The sequence below is a fragment of the Lithobates pipiens genome, unplaced genomic scaffold (assembly GCF_037356315.1).
Source record: "Lithobates pipiens isolate NorthernLeopardFrog02 unplaced genomic scaffold, aLitPip1_a1.2 Scaffold_23, whole genome shotgun sequence".
Lineage (NCBI taxonomy): Eukaryota > Metazoa > Chordata > Amphibia > Anura > Ranidae > Lithobates > Lithobates pipiens.
In genome coordinates, this window is record NW_027507785.1 from 17,031,864 (window position 1) to 17,054,363 (window position 22,500).

At 45.1% G+C, this 22,500-nt stretch overlaps 2 protein-coding genes across 2 annotated transcripts in view; both read left to right on the plus strand.

Moving 5' to 3' along the window:
• LOC143927077 (uncharacterized) overlaps positions 1-727 on the plus strand; it is a 29,374-nt gene extending 28,647 nt beyond the window's left edge. The window contains exon 6 of the mRNA XM_077451034.1: positions 624-727. Coding sequence (XP_077307160.1) covers positions 624-727 — 104 coding nt within the window. The remainder of the gene's footprint in view (positions 1-623) is intronic.
• The window catches only part of LOC143927078 (uncharacterized), a 29,376-nt gene that overhangs the window by 1,906 nt on the left and 4,970 nt on the right, over positions 1-22,500 (plus strand). The window contains exons 2-4 of the mRNA XM_077451035.1: positions 909-1,469; positions 2,756-3,343; positions 5,241-5,277. Of these exons, the coding sequence (XP_077307161.1) occupies positions 915-1,469; positions 2,756-3,343; positions 5,241-5,277 (1,180 nt within the window). The 5' untranslated portion in view covers positions 909-914. The remainder of the gene's footprint in view (positions 1-908; positions 1,470-2,755; positions 3,344-5,240; positions 5,278-22,500) is intronic.

The following is a 22,500-nucleotide window of genomic DNA, read 5'->3' on the forward strand; positions in this document are numbered from 1 at the left end:
ACATATAAGGTATCTATTTACTCGGTGTAACATCACCCTTCACGTTATGCAAAAACATTGGGCTAAATTTACTTTTTTTTATTTTATTTATTGAAATGTTTTTTTTTCCCCCCAAAGAAATGCATTTAAAAGACTGCTGCGCAAATGCAGTGCCACATAAAAAATTGCAACGGCCGCCATTTTATTTTCTAGGGTCTCAGCTAAAAAAAAAAATATATATATATATATATATATATATATATATATATATATATATATATAATATATATATATTATATATGTTTTTGGGGGTTCTAAGTAGTTTTCTAGCAAAAAAATACTGATTTTACTTTGTAAGAAACAAATTAGAAGTATGCCTGGTCTTCTGGTCTTTAAGTGGTTAAAGTGGAAGGTCAGTTAAAAGCTAACTAAGGCTAAACCTACACCCACCCCAATGTGAACTCTATTCTAACTCTGTAAAGAAATGATCCGTATACTTACCTATTCTGAAGCCACTTGGGGTCCAGTCACATGATCACTCCAGCTTCTGTGTAGAGTAGAGGTCGCCGACAACGGGCCATGATGTCACCCATAAGCTTACTATGGGGCCTCCATTGTCAGCGGTCCTTCCCCTAAATTGACAGCTGATTATGAGACCGGACCGGAGTGGCTTGACAATAGCTATGGGCTTAGCACCTTAGTTGGGTTATTGCTGTCTGTGGATTCTGCTCACTTCTTCTCCAACTGAGAATGAAAGGAAGTGAGGAGAAGCTTTCCCAGTCAGGACACAGAAGACAAGGAACTTTGGAAATACTCGAAGCCTTTCCGCTCCCTGTCTAAATTTTAAACAAAAACATTTTAAGCGGAGTTCCACTTTATCATTTCTACTTCACTAAAAACTCACCATTTTTTTTTCTTCTTGTTTATAGGTCAAAATGGACAGGAGAAACAGTCAGATCGAGGAGGAGCTCCAACTCAAGAGAGCTCAAGTGGAGGCCATTAGGGCAGATAGAGCAAAGATACAGGAAGCAAGAAGGAGAAGACAAGAGGAGGTGGACAGAATCGCGGCAGAGCTCAGGGAGCTTAAAAAGAGGTGGAAGGAGGAGTTGGCGAGAGAGCGAGAGAGACAGCTCCTAGCAAATAAAGAAAAAGTGGCTGCGATGAGAGAGATGAAATTAAAGGGGAAAATGTTGACGGCACAAGAGCGAAGGAAAAGGCTCATGGAGCTGGACATGAAGTGGAAGGAAGAAGAACGGTTAAGGGCTGAGTTTAGTGCGAAAGACAAGGAATGGAGACTTGAAGAGGCAAGGAAAAGAGAAGAACTCAGACAGAAGCAATATGAGATACGAAGAGCTTCCGATCTCAAATTTATAGAACGAAGCCAGACAGGAGAGTTCTTGGTTGGATTCAACTATTTCCAAAGGAGAGGGAATCTGAAGAATAAAGGAGTAGAGGGAGAAGAAGAGGCTACATACAGCCAGGCCAGCATAGTAAGTATCTCATAATATGATAATAATATAATATGATAATATAATATGATGATGCTTAGGTAGTTAAAGTGGTTCTAACGGGTGAAGGTTTTTCACGGTAGTAAAGTAATTTTAAATAACTTTAGCTGCAGGTAAGCCTATAATAAAACTTACCTGTAGGTAAAAAGAATATCTCCTTGCAATGAGCCACTGACCTTAGCAGCGCATGAGCTCCTGGGATTCTCGGCTGAAAATCTGGCAGACGCCGGACCTTCCCGGAAAGAAGTCTCCCGCGCGCATGTGCGGGAGTGACGACCCTGCGCCACTCACAGCGCTGGAGTCGACATGCCGAGGGGAAAATGTCAGCTCTCTCGGCGTGGACCAGGTGAATTACCAGCATCTCATTCTAAGGTAAGTCATAATGAGCTAGTATGTGATGCATACTAGCTCATTATGCCTTACAGGTGTAAAAAAGTCAGTGGGTTTACTACTACCGCTTTAACGCATTCTATGCATAAACCTTCTATGTGCCCCCCCAGCCTCAATCTTGATCCATCAATGTGAGAGCAGAGGCTCTCTCGTATGATCTACATATGAGAGCAGAGGCTCCCTCCCCCCATTGGCTCCACGACAGCAGTCAAAATGACAATATGAATTGTCCAGTGTTAATTTACAGATTTTTAATGAATGTCCCTTTCCTAGAGAATTGGGGAGTGGGGGGTGATGGCAGAATCTGGTACTAGTCCTTATTCCAAGGGGATAAATAGTGATTAGGACATGAGCCCCAATTACCTACTTCCCAAACACAAGCATTCTTTTTTTTACTAAGCATAGATTGTGTAGATGAGCCCCTAAGTCCCAGGGGGCCCTTATGCAGCTGAGGAGTTTGCACAAGTGCCCCTCTAATTATCTGCACATACCCCCCCCCCCCAATCCTGCTGTATTTTGGATGTTCAGAGGTTTACTTTTTGAAATACCTTTAGTCACCAACTGATTGATTGATTGATTAGAAACTCTTTTATTAAAAATGCTTTTAAAAACAAAAAAAATCCTAAGTAGAACATGAAGGGAGGAAGTTCAGGGATTTTAAATGGAAAGGAGGAAATGAAATGCACTGAAGGGTTTTTATTGCAGTTCGCAATCGTGATGGGAGGCTTCCACTTATTACATCTCTTACTGAGATTATATGAAGTACAGGGAAGCTTTCCCAGGACATTGATAACACAAAAAAAAACCTTCAATAAAATCTTAAAGCGAGTAGAGTTGCAAATCTGTACATCCACTTACCTTCTTTTTTTCTCTTATAGGCTACGGAGAGCTGTGCATCTGACGAAAGTGTGCCAGGTGAGGAAATGAAACAGATGTTGGAAGAGGAAACACAGGAAAGAGAGGAGGAAATTATGGAGATAGGGGGAGAGGAAACACAGGAAAGAGAGGAAGAAATGTGGGAAGTGGAAACACAGGAAATTGAGGAGGAAGTGAAAGAGACAGGGGAAGAGGAAATAGAGGAAGAAATGGAAGAGATTTGGGAAGAGGAAAGAGAGGAGGAAGTGATACAGACAGGAGAGGAGGAAGTGACAGAGATGTGGGAAGTGGAAACACAGGAAAGAGAGGAAGAAAGGGAAGAGTTGTGGGAAGAGGAAAGAGAGGATGAAGTGATGGAGACAGGAGAGGAGGATGTGAAAGAGATGTGGGAAGAGGAAACACAGGAAAGAGAGGAGGAAGTGATAGAGACAGGGGAAGTGGAAACACAGGAAAGAGAAGAGGGAGTGAAAGAGATGTTGGAAGTGAAAACACAGGAAATTGAGGAGGAAGTGAAAGAGACAGGGGAAGAGGAAAGAGAGGAAGAAATGGAAGAGATGTGGGAAGAGGAAACACAGGAAAGAGAGGAGGAAGTGAAAGAGACAGGGGAAGAGGAAAGAGAGGAAGAAATGGAAGAGATGTGGGAAGAGGAAACACAGGAAAGAGAGGAGGAAGTGAAAGAGACAGGGGAAGAGGAAAGAGAGGAAGAAATGGAAGAGATGTGGGAAGAGGAAAGAGAGGAGGAAGTGATAGAGACAGGAGAGGAGGAATTGAAAGAGATGTGGGAAGAAGAAACACAGGAAAGAGAGGAGGAAGTGATAGAGAAAGGGGAAGAGGAAACACAGGTAAGAGAAGGAGTGAAAGAGATGTGGGAAGTGGAAACACAGGAACTTGAGGAGGAAGTGAAAGAGACAGGGGAAGAGGAAAGAGAGGAAGAAATGGAAGAGATGTGGGAAGAGGAAACACAGGAAAGAGAGGAGGAAGTGAAAGAGACAGAGGAAGAGGAAAGAGAGGAAGAAATGGAAGAGATGTGGGAAGAGGAAAGAGAGGAGGAAGTGATAGAGACAGGGGAAGAGGAAAGAGAGGAAGAAGTGAAAGAGATGTGGGAAGAAGAAACACAGGAAAGAGAGGAGGAAGTGATAGAGACAGGGGAAGAGGAAACACAGGTAAGAGAAGAGGGAGTGAAAGAGATGTGGGAAGTGGAAACACAGGAACTTGAGGAGGAAGTGAAAGAGACAGGGGAAGAGGAAAGAGAGGAAGAAATGGAAGAGATGTGGGAAGAGGGGCCACAGGAAAGAGAGGAGGAAATGAAAGAGACATGGGAAGAGGAAACACAGGAAAGAGAGGAAGAAAGGGAAGAGATGTGGGAAGAGGGGCCACAGGAAAGAGAGGAGGAAATGAAAGAGACAGGGGAAGAGGAAACACAGGAAAGAGAGGAAGAAAGGGAAGAGATGTGGGAAGAGGAAACATATGAAAGAGGGGTGGAAGTGAAAGAGACATGGCAAGAGGAAACACATGAAAGTGAGGAGGAAATGAAATGCACTGAAGAAAGTGGCATTGAAGAAAGTGATGGGGAAGAAAGTGGCGTTAAAGACAGCGAAGGGCAAGAACACACAGAAGATGGAAGTGAAGGGGAGGAACATACAGGAGAAGGGAAAGAAAAGTCTGAAAAGGTCAAGACTAGAACGAAATTGACAAAATTTCTGTCTCACTACAATATCTCTTGTAAACCCATCAAACAAGCCAAGAAGAAAACCTGTCGCTGCCTAAGAACCCTAGGATCTCTGTGGAAGTACATTAAAAAAGTAAGTACCGTGTATTGTTGTTATACTGCTTAGGCAGTCTCTCACAAACTGTAGCAGTTTAGGACTAGAAGATCAAAGACCTCTGGATAGTTGGAGGTTGTTCTTCCTCATGGGGGGGGGGGGGGTCACAATTACAGTTAATATGAAGTTGTCCAGTGTTAAGTTACAGATCTGTAATGAATGCTCCTTTCCTTGTGAACTGGTGGTGGATAGGTGATTGGCGATGGCCGAATCTTCTACTATCGCTTATTCCAAGGGTAGGAATAGTGATTAGGAAATGTTTTCTCGTTTCTCAGCAATGGTTATTTAGCCTAGTCAAGGCGTCCCAGTAAGGATCCCTCTAACTTACCTCAGGACCCCCAGTAAATAACGTCCTCCCTTTTATACTCTTGAGGTAATAATGACACTGGCTGAACATATAGAAAGGGTTCCTATACTTTAGGCTGAATTCTCAGCCACCTATCAGGCCGACCTCCTCTGTGGAGAGAACTACCTTTATAAAAACTGCCATTTTTGGAGAAATATATGTATATATATCATAAATGACCAAGTCCTATACTGAGAAGTATTGCAGAAGTGACAGGCTGTCTGTTATGTAACTGAAAGGTGATAGTCCTGTGTTATATCCACTAATAAATCCTCCTGTGTTATATCCACTAATAATCCTTTTCTTCTTTTTCTACAGACAGCACGCAACTTAAACTGTGCCTGCAGTGGCGAAAGTAGGAAGATTCAACAAAAAGTCTGAGGAACCCTCCTAGGGACCAGGTACGGCTGTACCAACACAGGTCCCTACATTGGTGGCGGCTGCCACTCCAGTAACATGAGGGTCTTCCCATGAGCCATCTATTTACCTTTCTACTGCTTCTGCAGAAGTTTTAATGTAGGACAATACATCACTTAAACATAATCACCTGTAAAAAAAGTACCTGAGATGTTTGTGGTAAACAGCCTGCTTTAAGGTTAATCAAAAATATCACATTCTAAAGGGAACGGTAGAACAAAGGGGAGTATGGAAGAGGCACAGGGAGGAAAAGGGGGGGAGGGAAGGTTGGAGGAAGAAGGGGGTGGGGGTTGGGGGAACCCCCACACCCCTCCTTTACCCCCAACTTCCCCTCCCCCCTCCTTTCCTTCCTCTTCCATACTCCCCCTTGAGGCGTGTGTTGGACCGGCTAAGGGGAGGTTGGAGGCCGGTATGTTTTTGAGGCATGTGTTGGACCGGCTATGATGGGAGGTTGTCATTATGCTCTTGCTGGACACCCATTGTAGTTCAGGTTACATTTGGATTGATTCCGGAGGCGCTCCGATTGGCCAAGGCAACTATCACTTGGCAACTAAATTTAATAGCAACCCTGCCTAAATATCAGGGTGCTACATCCATAACATTTGGTAGTCATAGCTCAAAAAATTATCTTTATTTATGGACAAAATGTGAGAAATAACATATATATTATACAATCAATCCATACACACACCACATACACTGCATCTATATTATGCTTATAAAATAGTTTACCATTTGCCAATAAAAAATAAATAAATAAAAAGTTCCCGGATACATTTTAAAAATATGATCACCTTACCATGGCTGCATTGGAAATCACCAGCCAAGTCTACAAATGTATCCACCTCTACCGTGTGCAGCTCCACTATAAAGAGTAGAAGCGGAGGAAGATGACGGGTCTTCTGCATGACCGATATCAGTCTCTATCAAGTTGCAAACAGAGAGACACATACATGGACCATCCCGTGATGCAGCAAACTGCAAATTACTTCAATCAGCTGGGGAACCTGGTGAAGACGAAGAACTACAGATATGAAAATGAGACAGATCTGTCCAAATCTCTTTTGAAGGCGTGAGATTCTACGAACATGGTGCCTCAAATGTTGGGCGGCACAGTGGTGTAGTGGTTAGCACTCTCACCTAGCAGTAAAAAGGGTCGCTGGTTCAAATCCCAACCAGGACACTACCTGCCTGGAGTTTGCATGTTCTCCCTGTGCCTGTGTGGGTTTCCTCCGGGTACTCCGGTTTCCTCCCACAATCCAAAGACATGCAGGTAGGTTAATTGGCTTCTGTCCAAAATTGGCCCCAGTATATGAATGGGGGTCTTGGATTGTTTACAAAAAAATAAAGACATAAAAAAATAAAATAAACTGTACTCTTTTTTTTGTTAGCGCTCCAGAAAAGAACTGTTACAAAAATGTTTAAATACAAATGTTAGGTATACAATACAGAGACAAGGATTCTGAGCGGTATACATGGCAAGGCCTTGACGGTTGCACATTCCCTCTCTTTCTCCGAACGTTCTGTCGGCAACCTTCATAGCGCAATTTTTAGAGTTGTAAGTTACTGCACATGAGGGTGTGAGCTGAACTCTTAGTGATGGCTCCGACAGTACAAAACCTGGGGGAGGGTATGGATCCCTTCTTCTCATTGTTGAATGCTGAACTAAAATGGACTACTAACTACTTCCTGTCCGCCCATTGCCTATAAGCGGTGGACGGGAAGCCACACCGATGCGGGGTTAACGTATCGGTACTTCACTTTGCATTAGCGGCTAACAGGACATGCATGAGGAAAAGATGATCCGCACTCCGGTGATTGTTCTTAAAAAATGTAGTATTTATTAACAGGGCAGAGTGACCAAACGCAAATAAGAAAGATTGACGCGTTTCAGCCTATAAGGCCTTAGTCATAACCACCACAGAGCGTGCACCCAGGAGCCCGGCGGTCAGTATGTCACCCGGGCACAGCAGTTCACATTACCGCTTTTTCTGGGTGATAGGAAGTTGTTTTACTATGTTCACCGCCATTTGACATACTACCATCCTGATTACCACCACTATGCCTTACCAGCGTGATCACTCTGCAAGACAAAGGCATAATGAGCTAGTATGCATAGCATACTAGCTCATTGAACAATACCAATACTAGCTCAATACCAAAATGTATTAGTATACAATCTAAAAAACATGTCCATAAAGGACAATAGTAAATAACATCATAAAAAACATTACATGATAACACAGATTATTGAAACAAAAGGCACCCTGAAACTCGGATATACTGGAGCACCAGACTGGCCAATATGCAGTGGGGGGGGGGGGCAGATTCTTGGAGGTGTTCACAGAATAACCCCAGCGTTTCGGAAATATATGTTTGTTCCTTCTTCAGGGGAAGTGAAGGGTACTAAAGTCTACAGTATAATAGTACAAAGGTTAAGAAAAATTATACAATCTCTCAGTGATAACAGCAGCGTGGATCGGAGGGGAGAATGGGGCAGCGGACAACACAGACTGACATGCCCACAGCTCTGACATGGAGAGTGATGTTTAAAAAATGTATTAAAAAGTTCCGCACTAGCAGCTGCCTGTCGCCTCTCTCTCTTTCCCTTATGTTTTGACTCCTCTGTAATTGCCCCGCCTCTCCAATCCCCCTGCTGTTACGGGTCCCCCTGTGTGCTGCCTGGGGCTCCTACAGGAGGCCCTATGGTACCCCCTGGCAGCAGGTGTCCGGGTGTCAGGCAGAGGGAAACCTGGGCACAGCATTCTAAATCTGTACTGTCCAGGTCAAAATCGGAGAAGTGGCAACCCTAGATGGTCACCACAGCTTGTTCTCCCGATGGTTTAGACCATGGGTTATTCTGTGAACACCTGAAAGAATCTGGCCCCCCACTCCATATTGGCCAGTCTGGTGCAAAGATTTTTGCTGAGAGGGGGGATTTGAGCAGGGGAGTGGATTTTTACTGGGAGGGAATTTATGCGTAGGGGGTAAGTATGCAGACTAGTGCTTTTATGGGGGTTGGGGGGGGGTTTGCTGACACATAATGCTCATACATCTTGGAGACGGGGGGGTGCAGTTTGGCATGTTCGCCCTGGGCACTATGTAACCTTGTCCCGGCACTACCACACCTGCAGGATATAATAGAAGTCTATTTAAAAGTGCAACTAACCCCAGAAAGTTGCAGATGCACTGCGCAGCACCCGCAATGCAAGTAAACTGCAGCACATCAGTGTGAAAGCAGCCTTTTAGGGGGATCAGAACAGTAATGCCGCGTACACACGATCGGAAATTCACCCAGCAAAAGACCGATGAGAGCTTATGGTCCAAAAATGCGACCAACCACCATTATAAGAGACATACTTTCCATCAACCACCATTGTAAGAGACGTTCTTTCCACCAACCACCATTGTAAGAGACATTCTTTCCACCAACCACCATTGTAAGAGACATTCTTTCCACCAACCACCATTGTAAGAGACATTCTTCCCACCGACCACCATTGTAAGAGACATTCTTCCCACTGACCACCATTGTAAGAGACATTCTTCCCACCAACCACCATTGTAAGAGACATTCTTCCCACCAACCACCATTGTAAGAGACATTCTTCCCACTGACCACCATTGTAAGAGACATTCTTCCCACCAACCACCATTGTAAGAGACATTCTTCCCACTGACCACCATTGTAAGAGACATTCTTCCCACTGACCACCATTGTAAGAGACATTCTTCCCACTGACCACCATTGTAAGAGACATTCTTCCCACCGACCACCATTGTAAGAGACATTCTTCCCACTGACCACCATTGTAAGAGACATTCTTCCCACCAACCACCATTGTAAGAGACATTCTTCCCACTGACCACCATTGTAAGACACATTCTTCCCACCGACCACCATTGTAAGAGACATTCTTCCCACTGACCACCATTGTAAGAGACATTCTTCCCACCAACCACCATTGTAAGAGACATTCTTCCCACTGACCACCATTGTAAGAGACATTCTTCCCACTGACCACCATTGTAAGAGACATTCTTCCCACTGACCACCACTGTAATGGCACGCACAGACGATCGGACATTCCGACAACAAAACCGTCAATTTTTTTTCCCAACGGATGTTGGCTTAAACTTGTCTTGCATACACACAGTCACACAAATGTCGGAAATTCCGAACGCCAAGAAAGTGGTGACGTACAAGATGTACGACGAGCCGAAAAAAATGAAGTTCAATAGCCAGTGCGGCTCTTCTGCTTGATTCCGAGCATGCGTGGAATTTCCTGCGTCAGAATTGTGTACACACGCTCGGAATTTCCTTCAAGTTTTGTTGTCGGGAAATTTGAGAACCAGCTCTCAAACATTTGTTGGAAATTCCGACAGCAAAAGTCCGATGGACCATACACACAGTCGGATTTTCTGACAACAAGCTCACATCGAACATTTGTTGTCGGTAATTCTGACCGCGTGTACGCGAGATTAGGAATATTCTGCCCACCAGTGTAAAGAAGCCCTTCCCTTTTTGAACACCAGTATGCTTTGGCAAATATACAATTTCTAAATAAAGGGCTGGTTTACTGTTCTTCAGATTTTTAGGGGGGGCCAGGCTGTCCCAGTGTCAGTAAACACCTGGGTTGATTTACTAAAACTGAAACTTGCAAAATCTGGTGCAGCGGTGCATAGAAACCAATCAGCTTCCAGGTTTTATTGCCAAAGCTTGATTGAACAAGCTGAAGTTAGAAGCTGATTACTAGGCACATCAGCATTGTGAATAGAAAACAAGAGCAACCAGTTGGGACTTTGTGTGAGAACGCAAGGCTGACGCCGCCAAGCACCTCCATCTCTATTGATTGATAAGAAGGAAGAAAGGTGGGACTTTATATGAAGCATACACCCCTGGAGATATCACGATATACATGAAGATGGGCGGTACTAAGTATATTAGAACTATGAACATTCCATGACCACATTGCAAAACAATTGGCAGTCATTGGTTTATTGATATAAAAATAACAATAATAGTAATTCCATGATAAAATATTGGCATAGTAAGTTCATAATATAACCATTAAATAGAACAAAGTTCATTGGAATATATAAATTATGACAATGATAATAATGACATAATATACTAGTAACATAATGAGTTCATATTGTACACATTGTATAGAACCATTTTCATGAAAGCGTGTCTCCTTGGTAAAAAACAATATTTCAGATTTATTGGTACAATCCAATTGGTAAGTATGGTCATTGATGGTGTTGCAAATTATGAGCGAAAAAGGCATCTATTGGCTTGACGCGTTTCGTGGCGACTGCCACTCTTCAGGAGCAAGTATGGTGTAGATGTCTATAAGTATTGAAACACATAATTAATTTGTAAAAATAAAATAAAATAATGGGTATTTTATGGAGGAGAAAGAGAGGGGAAATTACCCCAGTTTACCAAGACTATTTACAGGAATGTCAATGAAACTGGGTGCAGGCATGGAGGGCCAGAAGGCTGACCAGAAACAACATCAGTCCCAGGAGCTGAGGTGGACAATCCCGACCGTGGATGGATAGCCAAGGGGAGACAATATTCCCCAGAGATAGGCCCTCATGGATGGAAAAAGAGAATGTGATCCACAAAGTTGTTACCATCTGTGAAGAAGGGAGTATATGTTAAAATATATGGGATATAGCAGTGGATAAATTATTACAAAAGGTGACTAAAGATATCAAAAATATTGATGGAAAAACTAAGAAATTATGGTGCAAGGACTATCCATGATATGGACATGTCAAGGGGGTACCTATAGTGCAGGGTATTAGGGATAACATAATAACCCCCATTGTGGTAAGAAAAGTAATTTGAAAAAAATGGGAAATGCCAAATAACCCCCGAAGCTACGGTATTGATACCAAGGACGGGGAGGGATTGGGGCAAAACATAATAGTAAATATTGGAAAGGAAGGGTAGGGGAAACCAATAAGATACCTGGAATACAGTGAAACTAATGAAGTCCAGTCGTGCACCATAAACATGGGGTAATAACCCTGAAGGGGGTATGAATCGATTGGGAGGAGTATAGACAATCCAATAGGGTCATGGGTGTCCACCAACGCCATGCTAATGTGCAATAAGAGGAAAGGGCGTCAAAAACTAAGAGCTGCATTCGCCAACACCCCGTCCGAGCCAACCACCCTGTGGGGGACGTTAGATGGACACATCCAGCGTCGCTGCGCAAATGTCACTAGTGTGCGTAGCGTGAGCGGCGACGGGGGTGAGACGTTGATGCGTGATTGGGCGTCAGTCCAATCCCCAAACAACCCAAAGGGAGGAGAGGAAGGGCCCCAGGAGCACATCGCAGCTCCCGGAACTGAGGAAACTGGCCGGAAACAGCCAGCCCAAAGCATAACCCAACCCAGCAACAACCAACTAGCATCAAAAGTAGCCATAGCAATAATGGTAAATAGCATATACCTATGCGACTCTAGACCTACAGTAATATATAGCTCTGAATAAACAATATAAGCAATTGTGTTTGAATAAATATAAACTAAATTAGTAGGACAATGCAGAGTACCAACGTAAAAATATTATATAAGGATATGGGTGCATGCCTCCATCTGCATTGTGAGTGCTCCCAGTTTTGGAAAATCTCCCCCAATGTCTGTGGTTAGTAGTAGGAGGAATTGCACCCCTTCATTGGTATCGGTGGGAGAAATTGTTTCCCTATCATTGGTGTCAGTGGCAGAAATAGTGCCCACTTCTTTGTTGTCAGTGGGAGAAATAGCGCTCACTGTTGGTATCAGTCAGAGGAATACTGCCCCATCTTTGGTGTCAGTGGCAGTAATCATGCCCCATTGTTGGTGTCAGTGGGAGAAATAGTGTTCAAACATTTATATCAGTGGGAGGAATGGTGAACCATCATTAGAGTCTGTGCTGTGGGAGGAATAGCACCCCATTGTTGGTGTCAGTGGGAGGACTAGTGTTCAATCGTTGGTGTCAGTGGGATGAATAGTGCCCCAAGGGCCGGAAACAGGCAAGCAAACGGCCGCACTTTGGAGACCACTGATCTAAAGATATAATTATTTTTTTTTAGCAGGGTTTCCCTGAGACCTGAACATTATTTCAATGGTTTCTTCACAGTAAAAGTGTCCCACCTCCAGACCACACCAGTCGCCGGGAAGAAATCCCCTCACACATCAAGGATCCCCTGGGCAGCTGGAACAAGAAATTGATTCAAAGGAGATGACAAGAAGACGCTGTTACATCACAATATACAAAAGTTATATATACATCTGCAGCACATAATATTTAGTTAAGTAAAATATACATATAACTAACAATTTATATAAAATAAAAACTATTAATGCTAGTGCTGATAGAGACATAGAGTCGTGTCCTATCCAGTTTACAGGGACAGGTATGGCAAAAGGGCGATGCATCAGTACCCTCCAGGCCGATCGCAGGAAGGTCACAAACAAGTAACCACTGGAAAGTTTAAACCATGGCCAGGCATAACAGATAATGGCTCTACAGATTATAAAAAGGCTTCCCCCTCCCAATCGCCGGGTAAGACTTTTTCCTTCTCCCTCAGTTGGATCTGGCCTGGTGCTGGGATAAGGGTGGATAGGTAAGAATACGCTCTCACTTTAATCTGTGTAACTATGTCTCCGTATTGAAATGATTATATATGTAATATGTTGTGATCATAATATATAATAATTTTTCATATTAAATGAATGTATTTTTAGATGTAGGTAATATCCTGAAGAAGCTGTGAAGCGAAACTAGTCGATTTTCCCCACCCTTCTCTACGAATCTGTGATTTATATTTGAAGATGTTATATCTATGTAACTTTAATAAATTGTTTTTATATTAATTAATGTTGTTGTCATAACTGTTTTATCATTATCTGTGCCCCGTGATAGTCCCCTTGCTCACACATTTCTAGTTGACATCTCTGATAGGAGACCAGAGACATTAACACCTTTTTCTAGATTATCTAATTGGGATGAGGGTGTACATTATTAATTTATGCTTTATTATGTTTTGAAGCCATCCATTACTCAGTGTAAATTTGCTGTCCCCTCAAAATAACTCAACACACAGCCATTAATGTCTAAACCGCTGGCAGCAAAAGTGAGTACACCCCTAAGTGAAAATGTCCAAATTGGGCCCAAAGTGTCAATACTTTGTGTGGCCTCCATTATTTTCCAGCACTGCCTTAACCCTCTTGGGCATGGAGTTCACCAGAGCTTTACAGGTTGTCACTGGAGTCCTCTTCCACTCCTCCATGATGACATCACGGAGCTGGTGGATGTTGGAGACCTTTGCGCTCCTCCACCTTCCGTTTGAGGATGCCCCACAGATGCTCAACGGGGTTTAGGTCTGGAGACATGCTTGGCCAGTCCATCACCTTTACCCTCAGTTTCTTTAGCAAGGCAGTGGTCATCTTGGAGGTGTGTTTGGGGTTGTTATCATGTTGGAATACTGCCCTGCGGCCAAGTCTCCGAAGGTAGAAGATCATGCTCTGCTTCAGTATGTCACAGTAAATGTTGGCATTCATGGTTCCCTCAATGATCTGTAGCTCCTCAATGCCGGCAGCACTCATGCAGCCCCAGACCATGACACTCCCACCACCATGCTTGACTGCAGGCAACACACACTTGTCTTTGTACTCCTCACCTGGTTGCCTCCACACACGCCTGACACCATCTGAACCAAATAAGTTTATCTTGGTCTCATCAGACCACAGGACATGGTTCCAGTAATCCATGTCCTTAGTCTGCTTGTCTTCAGCAAACTGTTTGTGGGCTTTCTTGTGCATCATCTTTAGAAGAGGCTTCCTTCTGGGATGAAAGCCATGCAGACCAATCTGATGCAGTGTGTGGCGTATGGTCTGAGCACTGACAGGCTGACCCCCCACCCCTTCAACCTCTGCAGCAATGCTGGCAGCACTCATACATCTATTTCCCAAAGACAACCTCTGGATATGACGCTGAGCACGTGACCTCAACTTCTTTGGTCGACCATGGCGAGGCCTGTTCTGAGTGGAACCTGTCCTATTAAACCGCTGTATGGTCTTGGACACCGTGCTGCAGCTCAGTTTTAGGGTCTTGGTAATCTTCTTATAGCCTAGGCCATCTTTATGTAGAGCAACAATTCTTTTTTTATCCAGATCCTCAGAAAGTTCTTTGGCATGAGGTACCATGTTGAACTTCCAGTGACCAGTATGAGAGAGTGAGAGTGATAAAACCGAATTTAACACACCTGCTCCCCATTCACACCTGAGACCTTGTAACACTAATGATTCACATCACACCTGGGAGGGAAAATGGCTAATTGGGTCCAATTTGGACATTTTCATTTAGGGGTGTACTCACTTTTGTTACCAGCAGTTTAGACATTAATGGCTGTGTGTTGAGTTATTTTGAGGGGACAGCAAAGTTACAGTTATACAAGCTGTACACTCACTACTTTACATTGTATCAAAGTGTCATTTCTTCAGTGTTGTCACATGAAAAGATAGAATAAAATATTTACAAAAATGTGAAGGGTGTACTTACTTTTGTGAGATAATGTATGTAGGCACCCTCCAAATCCCTTACCCAATAAATGACATGAACTAATTAGAATACTATTAAGGAACGTTTACCAATATAAAAGCTTATATATGATATTGTTTTGTGTAAAAAAGTGTAGACTGTCACCCTTGTTCCTTCCTCCTCCTAGGCATTCCAATACGCCGTGATTGCCAAGGAGGAGAAGCAAAAGGAAGCTGCCACCCGACCAGATGGGGGGGAGTTGGGGCATATGGGTTCGGGGGACCCGACTGGGCGGGGGTGTCTGTGGGTGCAATTGCATAAATAAGATAAATATTAAATGACAAGAAGCTAAATTAACCAATTGCCGACCGCCGCACGACGATGTACATCGACAGAATGGCACGGGCAGGCATATGGGCGTACATATACGTCCCTGCATTCCCGCGGGTGGGGGGCCCAATCGGGCCCCCCCCCCCGGTGCCAGCGGCGGTCGGATTCCGTGCAGGAGCGATCCGGGATGAGGGGGCGGCCATTCATTCATGGTCACCCCCTCGCAGGAATTGCAGCATGACATCACTTCCTCTCCTGTAATGTAAACACAGGCAGAGGAAGTGATGTAATCTCTCCTCCGTGTCGGTATTTTTCATTCCGGCACCGAGGAGAGAGGATCGGTGAGTTGCACAAACACTACACTATACAGTAGAACACGCCAGGCACATTTTCACCCCCCGATCACCCCCCCAATCACCCCTGCACCCCCAGTCACAGTGACACCAATTGCATTTTTTATTTTTTTTTATTATTCCATTGGTATCATTTGTGACTGCAATAACTGTTAGGGCAGTTAGGGTTAGCCCTCTTTAGCTCTAGGGTACCCCCCTAACCCCCCCAATAAAGGTTTAACCCCGTGATCACCCCACGTCGCCAGTGTCACTAAGGCTGGGTTCACATTGCAGCAGTTTATGAGAACGGATGTGATTCGCACCGCACTGCAGTGCAAATCACATCCGATCTCTGTGCGATGCGATTTCAGCCATACTGATAGTATGGCTGAATTCGCATCGCACCCGCCGCAAACTCGCACGAGACCCTTTTTTTGTTCCGCAGCAGAATCGGATCGCATGGGTGTTCACACCATGCGATCCGATTCCTGTCCGAGTTTGCAGATCGCACTGCGATATGCGAACTGATCTGGGGGTGTCATTAACATTTCACTGACACTCCCTGCAGTTCGCATTGGGCAGTGTGAACTGCCGCTAGGAGGCATGGGAGGCATGGGAGGCATGGGATGCGGGAACCCGCCGCGGATTCGCGGCGTTCCCGCATCGCTCCAGTATGAACCAAGCCTAATAAGCGATCGTTTTTCTGATCGCTGTATTAGTGTCACAGGTGACGCTAGTTAGGCAGGTAGGTATTTAGGTTCGCCGCAGCTTTTTATAGCGCCAGGGACCCCCATATACTACCGCATAAAGCCCCCTGATTGCCCCCTAGTTAACCCTTTCACCAGTGATCACCATATAACTGTTACAGGTGACGCTGGTTGATTAGTTATTTTTTTATAGTTTCAGGGCACCCGCCATTTATTACCTAATAAAGGTTTAACCCCCTGATCACCCAGCGGGTGATATAAGTTTGAGGGTCAGATAAGATCTGCGTCGCCCAGGCAGCGTCAGGTTAGTGCCAGTACCGCTAACACCCACACGCAAAGCATACACCTCCCTTAGTAATATAGTATCTGATCAGATCTATATTAGCGTCGCCAGCAGTTTAGGTTTCCCAAAACGCATTGTTAGCGGGATCAGCCCAGATACCTGCTAGCACCTGCGTTTAGCCCCTCCGCCAAGCCCAGCCCAGCCCACCCAAGTACAGTATCGATCGATCACTGTCACTTACAAAACACAACACACATAACTGCAGCGTTCGCAGAGTCAGGCCTGATCCCTGCGATCGCTAACAGTTTTTTTTTGTAGTGTTTTGATACAGTCGCTGACAGCCTAGGTGCTTTTTTACCTGTGAGTCTCACTAGTGTACCCCTAAATTTAGGGGTGTCTACTTTCCAAAATGGGGTCATTTGGGGGGGTTTTGTGTTATTTTGGCATTTTATGGCCTTCAAAACTGTGATAGGTAGTGAGGAGTGAAATCAAAAATGTACACCCTTATGCCGCGTACACACGATCAATCTGGTGGAAAAGTCTGGCAAACTCAAGTCCGCCAAACAATCCCCCGTGTGTAGCCTCCGGCATACTTTTTTGACCCGAAAGTACGGCGGACTTAGAATGCCGTGTTGCACACCAATCTTCCCGCCGGACTCGCAATCCGGCCGTGTGTGTGCCAGTCCGCTGTACTTTTGAAATGAGCAGACTTTTCCCGCCCGGAGAAAAGTCCACTCATTTCGAGCAGGTCTCCAGGTAGGCGGGGCCCGCGAAGGAGACATCGCTGGCCCCGCCGCCTGGTATGGACTTAAAGGGGAACCCCAACGCCGGAAAAAAATCGGCGTGGGGGTCCCCCCCAAGTCCACAACAGACCCTTGTCCGAGCACGCTACCCGGCCGGCCAGGAAAGGGGGGCGAGCGAGCGCCCCCCCCACTCCTGAGCCGTACCAGGCCGCCCTCAACATGGGGGGTGCCTTGGGGAAGGGCGGGCCGCGTGGCCCCCCCCAGCCCAAAGCACCTTGTTCCCATGTTGATGACGACAAGGGCCTCTTCCCGACAACCCTGGCCGTTGGTTGTCGGGGTCTGCGGGCGGGGGGCTTATCGGAATCCGGGAGCCCCCTTTAATAAGGGGGCCCCCGTATACCGGCCCCCCACCCTATGTGAATGAGTATGGGGTACAATGTACCTGTAAAATAAAAGTACAAAAAAAACACAACACACGAGATAAAATACTTTATTGCACAGCTCTGGGGGTCTTCTCGCCGGACTCCTCCGCTATCTTCTTGTAGCTCTTTTACTAGCGGAGGAGTCCGGCTTTCTTCCTCGCCGCCGGCCTCTTCTCCCGACTTCGGGGGTCTTGTCCCCCTCTTCGGTTCTTCTGCCGGGCCACCGCGCCTTCTTCTAGCTCTATTACAGGCGGTGGCCCGGTCTTCTGTCGCCGCCGCCGCCGCCTTCCGTTCTTCTTCTTCTTCTCCAGGAGATGTTGACTCGACGATCTCTCTGGCCACAATGCCAGGGACTCGCTGCGCGGCCACTTATATAGGGACAAGGGGCGGTGTCACATGGCTTTATGTCACGTGGGTTGGTGTCACATCGACTTGAACACGAAGCTCATCCCTAGTCAGGAGCCAATAATGACATCACGCAAGAGCCACTGGTCACAGCTATTGAAGAAACGGCACGAGCGCCGCCATTTCTTCAGTGCGCATGCGCCCGGTGACGTTGGCACATGTGGATACAGTGATTATCTCCTAAACTGTGCACCTTTAAGAGATGGTCAAGGTACATGCAGGTAAGTCGTCTTATAGGCTTACCTGTAGGTTAAAGTGATGTAACGGGGTTTACAACCTCTTTAACCGCTTGCCACCCACCTACTGTGAAATGACGGCGGGGCGGTTGCGGCTCTCATTCTGGGTGTTGCTAGGACATGGCGTGACCCCCATCTCTGTAAAGAGCCCCATCTGTATGGCAGGCGCTTTAAGGAGTATAGGGCGCACAAGCGACGTAGGAGCTCGTGCCTGGCACCGGCCGCCCTGATGGCCACCGGCTACTGGTGATCGCTCCTGAGAAGGAAAGAACGGATGTCTGTCAATGTAAACAAACAGATCTCCGTCCTCTCAGGGGTGAGGAGAGTGATCTGTTGTTCCTATTGCTTAGGAACAACGATCGGTCTCCTCGCCCAGGCAGTCCCCCCCCCACAGTTAGAATCACTCCCTAGGACACACAGTTAACCCCTTGATCGCCCCTCTAGTGTTAACCCCTTCCCTGCCAGTGTCATTTATACAGTAATCAGTGGCTATTTTTTAGCTCTAATCGCTGTATAACTGTCACTGGTCCAAATATAGTGTCATAAGTGTCTGTCTGCCGCAATGTCGCAGTCCTGCTAAAAAACAAAACAAAAAAAAAACCCCAGTTCACTGCCATTACTAGTACAAAAAAAATAATAAAAATGCCATAAATCTACCCTCTATTTTGGTTTGCGCAAAAGTTATAGCGTCTACAATCAATATACGCTTAGTGCAATTTTTTTCAACTAAAAATATGTAGAATACATATCGGCTTAAATGGAGGAAGAAATTAGTTTTTTTTTATATATATATATATATTTTGGGGATATCTATTATAACAAAAAGTAAAAAATATTGGTTTTTTTTTTCAAAATTGTTTACCTTTTTATTGTTTATAGCGCAAAAAATAGAAACCTGCAGAGGTGATCAAGTAACACCAAAAGAAAGCTCTATGTGTGGGAAAAAAAAGCTTTTTGCGATTTATATTACCAAAAAATATGTAGAAGAATACACATCGGCCTAAACTGAGGGAGAAAATCGCTTTAAAAAGAAAAAAAAAATGGGGATATTTATTACAGCAAACAGTACAAAATATTGTGGGGTCTTTTCAAAATTTTCGCTTTTTCTTGTTTATAGCGCAAAAAATAAAAACCGCAGAGGGGATCAAATACTGCCAAAAGAAAGCTCTATTTATGGGGGGAAAAACGACGTCCATTTTGTTTGGGTACAGTGTCGCACGACCGTGCAATTGTCAGTTAAAGCGACGCAGTGGCGTATCACAAAAAAAAATGCCTCGGACAGGAAGGGAGGTAAATTCTTCTGGGGCTGAAGTGGTTAACCATGTAATCGGCCGCGTCCAATCAGAGCTGGTCACATGTAAACACAGAAATGCCGGTGTCCTATCATATAAGGTCCCCCATCCGATAGTGTCCGCTGTGTACTGCGCATGCGCAGTACACAGCAACACAGATTCCGAAAATTGCCGAGGATGAACGGCGCATGCGCTGTGAGTCCAGGTTCTATCCCCACCATCCAAGTGGACATAAAGCAGGAATATAAAAGAGCCGAGCGCAGCGAGGCCGAGCCTGAAGCGTGGCGAGCGGCCCTCTAATATTCACAACCCTATGTCCGCTTGGATGGTGGGGCTACCACCTCCACTCACGGCGCAGGCGCCGTTCAGCTTCGGAGATTTTCCGAAGCTTCGTCTGTTCCGTACTGCGCATGATTAAATACCACCAAACGAAAGCTCTATGTGTGTGAAGAGAATGATACGCGCAATTGTCATTCCAAGTGTCAGGGGCCTGGCATCTGAAATTGGCCTGGGCAGGAAGGGGGTAAAAGTTCCCGGCAAGCAAGTGGTTAAACACCACGGAGTATTCTCGCTGACCATGTCCATCCCTTTATGACTGCAGTGTCCTCGTCTTCTGATGGCTCCATCCAGCAGGATAATGCTCCATGTCACAAAGCTCCAATCATCTCATCACTGGTCTCTTTAAAATCCCCCCTCCGTCGTGTTTTTTCACATTTTTGTATTGGTGGCAAAATCAGGTCCAATCGGTGGCTTTGCCTAGGCGGAGATGATGTCCTCAGTCTGCTCCCCCTCAGCGATCAGATTGCAACATTGTAACAAATCATAATGTCAGAGGCTGCAGCAGGGGGCTGATCAGTGTCAGACAGTTGTGGACACAGCCAAGACCAGCACAGGCACCAGGATTTACATGAAGTGATGTGTCATCGCTGATGCAGCATTATAGTCCAGGTGACCCTGGATGATGCCTGAACACAGGTGGCGCCGTCCTTCTGGAGAGGAAAGCAGATGTAGGCGGTGTCGGAGGGTGGGCTGTGATGTCTGTGGGAGGGAAGAGATACACAGACACCTCCAGGAACTTCCATCAACCTAAAGAGGAACTCCGGACACTCGGCTACATCCACATATCCAAGATTAGAGCCTCTTTACCCCCCACAATGACTGATATCTGTAAATGTGCCCCTCCCCCCACCCCCTCCTCTATAAACTGATCAACCAATCAGCGGCTGAGCTGGTGATTACAGGGCGGAGACTGCAGTCAGTTTTCTATCCTCATCATAAAATCGTTTTATTTTCTCAGGTTATACTGCCCCCTACAGGAATACCGGACACCGACACACACAGCTGTAGCCCCGCCCCCCATGGATGGGACCCCAGCAGGGAAATTATAAAGGACCCCCCCCCCCCGGGACCCCTCTATATGTTCTAGAGGAAGTTCCTGGTAAATGATGAGCCAATGCCGGCAGCTCTGGACCTAAAGAGCGATTTGTGGGGGGTCACTTTTTACCAGAAGAGTCTTTGATAGTGCCCGGCATAGAACCCGCCCTGAAAGTGACTTCCAGCCTATCCCTGCCATAGACTCACCCTAGTGCCCGCCCCCTGCTGGAGGCCGGTGATTGGAGCTCCTCCCCATGGCTGTGATTGGCTGAGGTCAGAGCGTACCTTAACCCCGTCCTGACTGACGTACGTCTATAAACGTTCCTCACCGGGGAGCCGATATTACAGCCGGAATCTCCCTCTCATTATATCAGCCGGAGATCACAGAAACATTGAGAAGTGACCCCAGATGGGAGGAGGGTGGGGGAGAACCCCGGGAAAAACCTTGTTTTCATTGTGGATGGAGTAAGGGGAGGAGCTATCACCTCTGTCAGGTGTTTTCTTTCATCTGTGTCCCCATTGGGGAAATTTGCCTTCACTTCCTGTCCCATAGCCAAAACAGGAAGTGAGAGGAAATAAAAAGTGAGGGAATCACCAGAACCAGTGTCCCCATTGGGGAGATTTCCCTTCACATTCCGCCCCATTTCATCCGTTTACAAAATATATATATATATTTTTTTTTATTCTTATTTATTTAAAAAATATATATATGCTCTTATATATATTTTTTTAAAATATATATATATTTATATAAATATTTTAAATAAATATATATATATATATATATATATATATATATATATATATTGTTTTGATTTATTTATTTATGCTGTTATATATATTAAATAAATAATATAGAACCAAACAAATAAACATATATATATAATGTGGGGATTCTGAGTAAATTTCTAGCAACAAAATACTGATTAAAAACAGTGTCAGAAAAAGTCATGTCCTAATTCAGCTAATAGGTGCAATACCCTGGTCCGCCAGGTCGGGGGGGGGCGCTGTGCCGGTTTTATACACAGGTCTACAGACGGCCACTAAGTTCCAATCTCAGAGCTGCTGAAAAGTAACGGTCGGCCGGGCCAACTGTGACGTCACAGCGTGCAGGGTATATATAGCTGAGTTCAGGCGCAGAGTTCCTCAGAAGTGACTGGCGCTCGGAGAGACAAGGTGTGTGTTGATAATCCTCCTCCTATAATACAAGTTTAATGATGAAATCGGATGGAAGGGACAATTGATTTCCATGCAATAAAACATGACAGAGATATTTATAACAATATTTAATAGAAACATAAAAAAAAAAAAAACAGCTGACATTTTTTTGCAAATATTTTAAATATACAATCCATTTGTCATAAAGCGACAATAAATCACACGTGTGTTTGGTTGCCGATCCATTGCAAAAATTGCGCTAAAAAAATGCATTTTTTGCGTTTTCCTGGTTGCCTGACATCAGTCTGCACCTGTAAAAGAAAAAAAAACACCTGACA